At 39.8% G+C, this 10,840-nt stretch overlaps 1 protein-coding gene and 1 long non-coding RNA gene across 3 annotated transcripts; one reads left to right on the forward strand and one right to left on the reverse strand.

Moving 5' to 3' along the window:
* Positions 1-108: 108 nt before the first annotated feature.
* On the forward strand, positions 109-7,030 carry LOC115131307 (uncharacterized). 2 transcript variants are annotated; one of them, XR_003863935.2, is made up of 3 exons: positions 109-352; positions 640-1,053; positions 6,613-7,030. It is a non-coding gene; the product is annotated as an uncharacterized LOC115131307 (long non-coding RNA). The 2 variants fall into 2 exon arrangements; XR_003863934.2 differs by lacking the exon at positions 6,613-7,030 and having other exon boundaries at positions 640-777; positions 897-2,375.
* On the reverse strand, positions 2,447-5,960 carry LOC115131305 (GATA zinc finger domain-containing protein 1-like). The gene is made up of 5 exons (XM_029662902.2): positions 4,359-5,960; positions 4,072-4,194; positions 3,909-3,968; positions 3,625-3,808; positions 2,447-3,070 (listed from the first exon to the last, which is right to left on the reverse strand). Exons 1-5 carry the CDS (start codon positions 4,536-4,538, stop codon positions 2,880-2,882), a joined length of 738 nt encoding a protein of 245 aa, XP_029518762.1. The 5' UTR covers positions 4,539-5,960; the 3' UTR covers positions 2,447-2,879.
* Positions 7,031-10,840: the final 3,810 nt, after the last annotated feature.

Below are 10,840 nucleotides of genomic sequence, written 5' to 3' on the forward strand. Positions count from 1 at the left end.
AACCGGGTTGGTGAGACAAACGCGGTAAACGCCTCCCACTCCCTAAATGTTCACTCCCCAACCCCTCCCACTCCACAATTTTTCACTTCCCAACCCTTCACTCCCCAACCCCTCCCACTTACCAAACCCTCCCACTCCCCAACCCATCCCACTCCCAACCCCTTCCACACTTCACTTCTCAACCCTTCACTCCCATCATTCTTATCCTTTCACTTCCATCATTCTTATGATGGGAGGGGCTGATGTACGGACCGTTTCTACTTCTTCATTTTCGCCGTGGTAACCACCAACCTGGAGGAAAAGATGGCCGACTATGACGACAAGAACTCTTAAGAGTGTTCGCTGGCTAGCGGTAAGTCTGTCACTCTTTCCATTTCCCCTATAGTTTCCATGTCACGTTAGTGGTATTCATACCAAGGCTCTGTTGTTGATGACAGAGGGGGGTGGGGGTTGTGTGATGAATTGCGTGTCTTTCACATTGCTGTATACTGATTATTACTACAAGCTGCCTTTCAAAATCATCAATATCACCACTCCTCTTTCGTTGTTTTCAATCCCATATTACCATCCTGTGTATTAAGTCCACTCTCCCGACACACCACACCAAACTCACTCCTCAACCCCTTAATTCTCCCACAGATTATACCGGAAGATACGGGAGTCCTGATGGACCAGGGCAGAGGTGGTGACCAAAGACCAACATGACCCGGCACCAGAAGACCTGGAAGAACCTGACCATGGACACCTTGGAGAAGCTGGCCCTTGCCAGCACAAGAGGTGATGATGAGGAACCATATGACTACAACTCTCCAGGACAAACTATGCAGAAGAACATGGCTGCCTACAGGGAGATATGGCAGGTATATTTCAGACCACGTGTATGTGTTTATCCACAGTATAGTGGAGGGGGTGCACAGCCTGTCGTTCAACGTACAGCAAGAGGTGATGATGAGGAACCATATGACTGCAACCCTCCAAGACAAACTATTGAATAATGATATTGCCACCGACCATACTGGAGACATCCTGTCCACCCTCATCACCCTGGAGAAGGTAAGAAGGCAGTGGACATGGCACCATTCCCCATATAGTGCACTAATTTTGATCAGAGCCTTATGGGTGCTCAATAGATTCAATGACTCTTCCTGGAGTTGTCTATAACCTTATATTTACTGTTCTGTTACTAATGTCAGTTGTGTGTCAAGCTCATCAAATCCAATGTATTTATAAAGCCCTTTTTACATCAGCAGATGGCACAAAGTGCTTATACAAAAACCCACCCTAAAACCCCAAACAGCAAGAAATGCAGATGTAGAAGCACAGTGGCTAGGAAAAACTTCCTAGAAAGGCAGGAGCCTAGGAAGAAACCTAGAAAGGAACCAGGCTCTGAGGGGTGGCCAGTCCTCTTCTGGCTGTGCTGGGTGGAGATTTTCAGAGTACATGGGAATTAAGGCCAGAATGTTCTTCAAGAAGTTCAAGCATTCATAGATGACCAGTACAGTCAAATAATAATCACACTTGTTGTAGAGGGTGCAACAGGCCAGTACCTCAGGAGAAAATGTCAGCTGGCTTTTCATAACTGAGCATTTAGAGGTCGAGGGAGTTTTTCCTAGCCACCGTGCTTCTACACCTTTTACTCCAGTCAAATAATAATCACACTTGTTGTAGAGGGTGCAACAGGCCAGTACCTCAGGAGAAAATGTCAGCTGGCTTTTCATAACTGAGCATTTAGAGGTCTAGGGAGTTTTTCCTAGCCACCGTGCTTCTACACCTGCATTGCTTTGTTTGGGGTTTTTGTACAGCACTTTGAGATATCAGCTGATGTACGAAGGGCTATATAAATAAATTTGATTTGAGACAGAAGAAAACAGCACGTCCAGGAGAAGGTAGCACATCCGGTGAACATGTCAGGGTTCCATAGCCATGGGCAGAACAGTTCAAACTTGAGCAGCAGCAAGACCAGGTGGACTGTGGGCAGCCAGGAATCATCAGGCCTGGTAGTCCAGAGGCACAGTCCTAGGGCTCATGTCCTCAACTCGAACAGAGCATCCTCACCTGTTCCAGCAGGGGGATATGCGTCATGCAGCCATGAGGCTGTCCATGGACAGCCAGCTGTCCTACCGGTCTACTTCTACACATGTGGATGTGGGACACAGTAACACTCCCAGCACACACCACAACACAGGCTGAACACACCTTTAACAGCCATTTGGCTTTACTGATTAGCTGAAATGATCTCAAAGATAATGTGCTAGGTTTCATGGTTAAGTCAGACTGTATGCTTGCTGCACACATTTGCACATGCAGATCAATGTTGACCATGTACTGTGAAATCAAGGGGGATTTTGTTTTTTTAATAAAAAAGATTGGAGATTTGTGGGGGGGGGGGGGGGGGGGTAAATGATCATAAAGGTTTCACAGTGTCTCAAAAATATACTCAAAGGGATAACCTGGAAGCTATTAACAGCTTATCTCTAAATAAATGTTCTTTATTTAAAAATGTTAGTTGGTCTCGATCTAATATTCGTTAAACACTTCACATGAATGACACAGATGTCTAAAGAAAATTAAGTTGATTGTTTTAAAAGCATTCTAGTAAACAAAGCTTTTGAAAACGTATTTTCCACATTACTGAATATAAAAGTCAATCCCATGTTTGATGGTGTCACCTCTGGATGATCATTTCATGGGTAGTTATCGTACTGTTCAAGATGTTACATTTAGATTGTGGATGTTTACAAACCAGTTTCCATATTCAAAGACTAATAATGTGTCTTATACAGTCTAAAACTTGTCTCCATTATATTACAAAAATGTACATACGTCCGTTAGCAAGCTAACAAACAAAGTTAATATCTTCATGGTAAATGCCCCAGCAGCTAATTGCTGTTGCCAAAAGATTCTTTGATAGCGATGGCTGGCGTGGGTCCAATATGGGTCCAGATGTAGCCTTTCTCTGGACGGATAGGAATGGTGGGGAAAGGACAGCTCCTGGACTTGAAGTACTCCGAGGGGGCGTGGCACACAAACTCCAGGTACTCCATCTTCCTGGGAAAATCCTCCTCTGGACCTATAGAAGTCAGATAATCAATAACAGAGACATTATTGGCTAGTTGTGGTCTTTGAGTCTACTGTGACATTACTCACATTTACACAATGTTCAAAGATAAGTTATGTCTATTTCTGTATTCTCAAATGTAACTTTAGTCTAATGTGTATCGCAGTGTGCCACCAGATATTCTTGGTTCGAGCCCAGGCTCTGCCACAGCCGTGAGGTCCATGGGGCGATGCACAATGGCCCAGCGTCATCCGGGTTTGGCCCGGCAGGGATATCCTTCTCATTGCGCACTAGCGACTCCTGTGGCGGGACGGGCGCAGTGCACGCTGACCAGGTCGCTAGGTGTTTCCTCCGACACATTGGTGCGGCTGGCTTCCGTGTTGGATGTGCGTTGTGTCAGGAAGCAGTGCGGCTAGGTTGGGTTGTGTTTCGGAGGACGCATGGCTCTCGACTCCGTACGGGAGGTCCAGCGGTATCCATTTGGTTACTACCAAATGGATACCACGAAATTGGGGAGAAAAAAAGGCGTATTTTTTTTAAGTGACGTAAATTCAATCACCACTCACCAACAATGTAAGTGGCAGGATCAAACAGGTCCTTAGGACTGGCCTGGGTTGGTATCAACCAAGTCAAGGCTGCACTTTTCTCACAGTATTGGTCCTGGACAAAACCTCTGATCTGTGCATAGTATGGCCTCCCATCATCCTCATCTGTAACTTTGATGACATCTCCTATCTGATAATACACACCCTGCACAATGACAAAAGATGTGGCATACAGATACGTTTGTTATGTTTGCTAACATACAGTACTGCATGATAAAACATTTAAAAAAGTAAACCTACTGTACCTTATAAAAGACTGATTCTGATGTGATGATAGTGGAAACAGATTCTGGTGCTTTGATTGGCTGTGGAAGAAATCACATTTTGAGGAGCTTCAATTAGAACAATTGTCTGACAATCCAACACAAGCATGTCTGAGTTCCTGTGTATTGAACCAATGGTACTGACATTTTTTAGTTTGAAGATGTGTCTTCTTCCTTTTCCTTTGGTAGAGACCTTTTTTTCGGTAGCAGGATTTTTGTACTTGGTGCTCCTCAACCGTGCTGATCTCCTGTGGATCTCTTGTTTAGACTGTGGGCAAGAGGTGTCAAATACCAATATGACAATGTGGATCACACATGCCTATATGATTGATCTCTGCTTTGTCTTGGAAGTATAACAGTATGGAGGTACAGCCACTAAGGGAAGAACACTCCAGTGCAGTGCAGGCCTATGTATATTTTATATGTGCAAACCTGCTTGCCCCCGACATTATTCTGCTGTGTGTTGGAGGACGCAGACGGTCCAGATGCTCCACTGCTGGTGCTCTTCCCCGTACAGTTATTGCACAGGATCTCTCCTTGGTTTCCCTTTTTCCACATAGACGATGAGTTTGTTTTGCAGACAGCGCAACATGGTTTCAAACCCAGCGGCATCTTGATAGGAAAATGTAGGCCAGCGAAATGAACGCAGAGGCTAGCTAGCTATTTAGCCAGCTAACTGTATTCTGGCTAACAACATCAGCAACAACAACAAAGCCGCTCTTGACGGACGGACTTAGACAAAAAACTACAGCATGCAAATCAAATACAACCGCAATAAGCTAGATCTAAAGGAACAACACAAATGGCTACATCGATTTAGCCCAGACAGCAAGCTAACCAGTCTGTAAAAATGTCTTCTTTCAAGTTCAGCTAGCTAGTGTGGGCCGCACTAAGCGAAGTGTAATGCTCCACCTACTGTGATGGCGTGTATCGACAGCCTTAGATCTAGGTATTATATTTATCTAACAGGCAGGCTTATAAACTATCTATCAGCTACTTCTTAGCAAAAAGGAAGTAAAAAAACAACAATGATATTGTCTTAAACACAGGAGTACATACTGTTGAGGGTTCGTCAACTATGTTTGGCCTCGGCCCAATTTTTTTCTGAGCTAATAGTCGGCGGGTCAGAGCATAATTAGCATAGAATTTTAGCACAATGAATTGGCCTACACTACAAATTGAACATGTTTAACAAATCCGATTAGTACATAATAAATTCAGTGACAATAACATATTTTATTTCGATCTGATTACGCTCATAAAATCACCATGTCTCTATTCAAATATTATTTGGTCTATTTCTCTGTACGTTGATTGGTGGGGAAAAACAGATGTACCTTGTCAACTGTAGGCTACACTGTTGTTTTAACGTCAACATTCGTTCTGTTCAGAACAATCATATTGATAGCAACAGAAAATGTCGCTCTCAAAACGTATCAAAAGAAAGGTGGATAATAAAAATTTAAGTTTCAGGTTAGAATGTACAGAGATATGCGTTCATTTTACCATATTTTCCCAATGCCATGCCAGTGTGTCTTATTTGCAATGAAAATATCGCTGTTTACAAATAATTCAATCTCAGACGTCATTATAAATCTAACCATGGCATATTCTAATTTAAACGGGTTAAATCTCCAGTTACAAGGAAGATGGAAAACAGTCGTGGACATGGTGGAAAAACTTGAGGCCTTTACTAGGAAGCTTGAGCTGTTCGATTTGGATTTGTCATCTGGAAGGCTACTGCACACTGAAGAAACGAAAGGCTGAGGGACAAGGTCGCAGCATTGTCGGAGGTGATGAAAGAGTTCAATTTACAAATTATAACTTCTCCACCAGATTTGAAGACTACAGCATGCCAAAGGATATTAATGCATTTGTACGTGATCCTCTCCCAGTCCGCCCAAGTGGATAATTATCCTCCCTTGCTAAGAAAACGATACCCTCGCTGGATGAGACCGCAATTCAAACTCAGCTGATTGAATTCCAGACATCCAGCCAAATCAAGGATGCTCTCCGAATCCTTGTGCGTTTTGGATGGCACGCTCAGAGGAATACAGCACAATAAAGAATCTTGCATTTTATGTACTAACATCAAGTCCTCATTTTCCTCTATGAACGCAATAGAGACTCGTGACAGGAACCCGCTTTCAATCGAGGACAGCCTGTGGACACAAGATCGTGTCCGAGGAGAAATGCAACTTTTCCCATTGTCACTTAGTGGCCTATATGAAAGTATTTAGTCACTACTAACATTATTGTGCTTTTCCAGGGATATTTAGGTCTCAAGCTGACAGTCATTTATGTTTGTTCTATCGTTAAAGGAACAGGCCATCTTTAAATTATTGTTTTATGTAGGATGCTACATTTTTGGCCAGTAAGTATGCATAATTTTAAATATCCCACTTCTATTAGGCCATTCATTTTTTTTTGTAAAAGATGCTGTTAAGCCTCATAACTGGCTGAGCTAGGCTAAGGTATTTTAAATAGGCCTAGACTCGGACGAAATAGACTCCAATTAAGGACTCTTGTTGTTATTTTTTTATTTAATGTTTTATTTAGGGGTAGATCAGCTTTAATACTGCAGATAGATTGTAGCTACCATCAATGTAATTGTCGGCATCACTTCCAATCCCCCATATTTTATTTTGCAAATATATATATATATATATATATATATATATATAAGTTGCGTACAGCAGGTTAGCCACCAGGGGGAGACTCAAGACTCGACGAGGCCTGGTAACAGATGGAATATACATCGAGGCGATGGCTCCATCTGCTGGACGTGCCAGGTCTCGACGGGCTCTCAAGCCAGGACTAATTGGGGCTGATTGGGAGCTAGTGAGTAATCAAGGGCGGATTGCTCACCAGCTGTGCAAGGGCCATAAAGCTGTCACAAGGGCCGCACACAGGAGGACTAGGGGATGTGAGGTGACTTCCATGTGGTTGGATACGGTTACCCGAACTAAGATGAGGGAGTTGAGCTTGTGTGCACTACAGGAAGACCCGGAGCCCAGGAGAAGGTATCGCGGAGAGGGTCTCATGGGGGAGACCTGTTCCTTTTTCTTTTTGATTTATTATTTAATAAACACCCTTGAAACCGAGCTAATCATACTCTGTCTGTATCTGATCTATGTAAACGTCTTGACCAAACCCCCTGGTCTGCCACAAATATATATATACACACACACTACTGGTGAAAAGTTTTAGAACACCTACTCATTGAAGGGTTTTTACTATTTTCTAACATTGTAGAATAATAGTGAAGACATCAAAACTATGAAATAACACATATGGAAACATGTAGTAACCAAAAAAGTGTTAAACAAATCATTTGCCTTGATGACAGCTTTGCGCACTTTTGGCATTCTCTCAACCAGCTTCATGTGGTAGTCACCTGGAATGCATTTCAATTAACAGGTGTGCCTTCTTAAAAGTAATGTACCATATTGACAGTACCTAAACAAATTATCTAATGATTCTGCCTCTTCACAGCAAAATCTGCAGAGCTGGGAAGGTTGTATCCTTCATATAAATAACATTATTTTAGTTATTGAGAGAATTTTGTATAATAATTTAAGTTGAGAAATTCTACATTTTGAATCTGGCGTCGTTTTGCATATCAGTTCATAAACCATATACCATGGGATTGGTACATCAAAGATCTCTTCCCAACTATTTTGCAATCTTTATGGTACAGCTGTCATTTTATTTAACATAAATTAAACTGATATATTTTCTTATCACAATATTCTTTAACCAATGATCTTTATTGCAGGGCCAACAGACCAGTTCCTTACTTCTTCCCCCTTTCACTTTCCTTTTCCATTTTTGCAGTAATGCTACAATTAGTTGGTTGTAATTTTGGGTAGAGCAGATATTTCCATATGTTTTTGATAGCTGCAACTCTTATTGTTTGTAAAGTCAAATTAAAATGAAGATTATTGTTTTAATTAATTACTCGACTGATGTAGGTTTTCTCAATCTGTTGCTGTGCAACACTTGCATAACAAGTTAGCTATATTTTCAGCACCAGGCACTGTTCACCTCCTATTGATTGCACTGTGGCTGCAGCTTTACATTTCAGAACCACAAAATGGTCCGCTGCCTGCTTTATTATATGACTGTCTCCTGTATTCTCTCTCGTCATGAAATAAGTTAAAATGCAACTTTTGCCTTATTTAGGGAGAGTAACTTCCTTCTTGAGACATTGCATTTGGGAGTGTTTGCATCTCGAGTCCTTGACTTTAAAAAAATATATATATATATATATATTATTTAATTTAAAAAAATATATATATATATATATATATTTGGGGGGCAAATAATATTTCTGGTGGGCCAGATTTGATCCGCGTGCCGCAAGTTGGGGAACCCTGCTCTACTGGTAGAGATACTTGTTAAGAATTTTGGGGGAAATGATGGATAATATATATAAATTAAAAGTAGAAGGAGCCTTTATTGGATTGAGGAGGGAGAACAGAATTCATCCTATTTCTTTAGACTTGAGAAATTTCACTCTAAAAATAACACTATCCATAAGTTAAACATTGATGGTGTTATTACAGATGACTAAAAATGAATCGCTAAATACTGTAGCAATTTTTACAGAAAATTGTATAGCTCTACGTACTGTCAGGAATCCACAGATATGTTTTTTAACTCACTGAATAATGTTCACTCTATAAGTGATATAGAATCTAAACAGTGTGATGAACCCATCAAAGTTGAAGAGATTATAGAGTCTATCAAACACCAGGTGTTGAGGGAATTACATCAGAATTTTACAAATTATTTTCTGAACAAGTAGCTCCCTTCCTATTTGAAGTCTTTTTAGAGAGTATTAAAAACAATGTTCTCCCTCTTACAATGAGTCAGGGGTTAATAACACTGATACCTAAGCCTAAAAAAGAAGTGCTGCTCATCGATAACTCGCGTCCAATTTGTCTTCTTAATAATGACTATAAGATATCAGCCTTACTTAAAATAAATAAAGAAGTCCTGGATGCAATCATTGATGAAACAGTCTGGCTTCATGAGGAACAGACGTATTTCTAACAATGTCAGACTAGTATTAGACATACTTGACTACTCAGACCTAATAACTGAGGATAGCTTCATATTATTTTTAGATTTTTATAAAGCATTTGACACAGTAGAGCATCAGTTTCTCTTCCACTCCCTTGAGAGACTTGGCTTTGGGGATTTTTTCTGTAAGGCTATTAAGACTCTCTATGCAAATAGTAACAGCTCTATCAAATTGAAATATGGCACCTCACCTAGATCTGAGATAAAGAGAGGAATTAGGCAAGGTTGTCCTATCTCTCCGTACCTGTTTTTATTAATCACCCAACTTCTTGCAAATTCTTTAAATAATAGTCCTGTAAAAGGTATTTCCATAGCTGGTAAATACATTATTATAAGCCAGCTGGCTGATGATACTACACTTTCTCTGAAAGACGCTAACCAAATTCCCATATCGATCAATGGGATACAATCCTTTTCCAAAGCGTCTGGTCTATATCTCAACATTAATAAATGTGAACTCATAGCTGTCAAAGATTGTGTGACACCTTCATATTATGGTATTCCAGTAAAAGAAGAACTTACATATTTAAGCATAACCATTACAAAGGATCAGAAGTCTAGAGGCTTACTAAATTTTAACCCTCTTATTTAAAAAAAACAAAATAAGCTAAATCAATGGCTACAGAGGGACTTATCTTTAAAAGGTAGAGTCCTAATAACCAAGGCTGAAGGTATCTCTAGACTAGCATATGGTGCTCTATCTTTATATCTTGACAGTAAAATAAGCAAGGAGAGAGACCAGATGCTTTTCAACTTTCTTTTGAGAAACAATACCCATTACATTAGGACAACTGTTGTAATGAACACTTATGAGAATGGTGGACTGAATTCAGTGAAACTTTCTGCTTTTCATCGGCAGGTTTTCTTGTCATGGTCCTTAATTTATAAACACAATTTTTCTCCACACAGATATTATATATGGAATAATCGGGATATATTGTATAAAAATACTTCTTTCTTTTTAGAATATTGGGTTCTGAAATAATATCCTATTGGTGAGCCAACTGGTAAATGCAGAGGGTCTTTTACTCAGTTATAAGGAATTCTTATCACTTTACAAGGTCCCTGTAAAACCTAAAGATTTTGCAATTGTTTTAGATGCCATTCCCTCAGGTGTTGCTATGTTATTCAGGAACGTGTCAAGACCTGATCCTCAGAGCCTACCTTCTATTGACCCTGTTGACTCATCAGTAGGAAAGATTTGTTTCTCTTAAAGGAAGTTTCCTTTAAAATTATTAATAAATATTATCCTGCCAACCACTATATGAAGAAGTTTAAGGAAAACATCAACTCAAATTGCTCCTTTTGTAATGACCACCCAGAAACAGTGTTGCTTGGCATTGTATTCATGTAAGAAAACTGTGGCAAGACATCAGTAGATTTATAATTGAACACATTTGTGAAGATTTTACACTATTGTGGAGAGATGTACTGTTTGGATTCTTTACATACAATATAAATAAGCTGAAACATTTTTATGTAATTAATTTAATTATTCTTTTGGCCAAATTTCATATACACAAATGTAAATTTACAAACAGAAAACCACATTTTCGTACCCTACAAAAAGAAATTGAACTGTATTTTAAGACGGTTAAATGCTCTACTAACAAAAAATCTGTTAGAATTGTATGTATATGTATGTTCCTTAAGGTCCTTGTGTAATTGTAATGTGATATTGTACCCCCTAGCTCATTGTCCATTGTTTGTAATCTTTGTATGCTTGTGTTCCCTCGTGCTTTATGTATTGATTTATTGTTTTAAAAAAACATGTTTTAAAGTAGAGTGTGGGGGAAAAATGTCATTAATTAATTACAAATAAATAA

Source organism: Oncorhynchus nerka, linkage group LG7 (genome assembly GCF_034236695.1).
Source record: "Oncorhynchus nerka isolate Pitt River linkage group LG7, Oner_Uvic_2.0, whole genome shotgun sequence".
Classification (NCBI taxonomy): Eukaryota; Metazoa; Chordata; class Actinopteri; order Salmoniformes; family Salmonidae; genus Oncorhynchus; species Oncorhynchus nerka.

Excerpts from the sequence above, each read along its gene's own strand:
- LOC115131305 (XM_029662902.2), bottom strand. The coding sequence starts at position 4,538 with ATGCCGCTGGGTTTGAAACCATGTTGCGCTGTCTGCAAAACAAACTCA. Across the intron at positions 3,969-4,071 it reads ACATCTTCAAACTAAAAAAT|CCAATCAAAGCACCAGAATC; the intron begins GTCAGTACCATT and ends TTTCTTCCACAG. Across the intron at positions 3,071-3,624 it reads TCCTGCCACTTACATTGTTG|GTCCAGAGGAGGATTTTCCC; the intron begins GTGAGTGGTGAT and ends TGACTTCTATAG.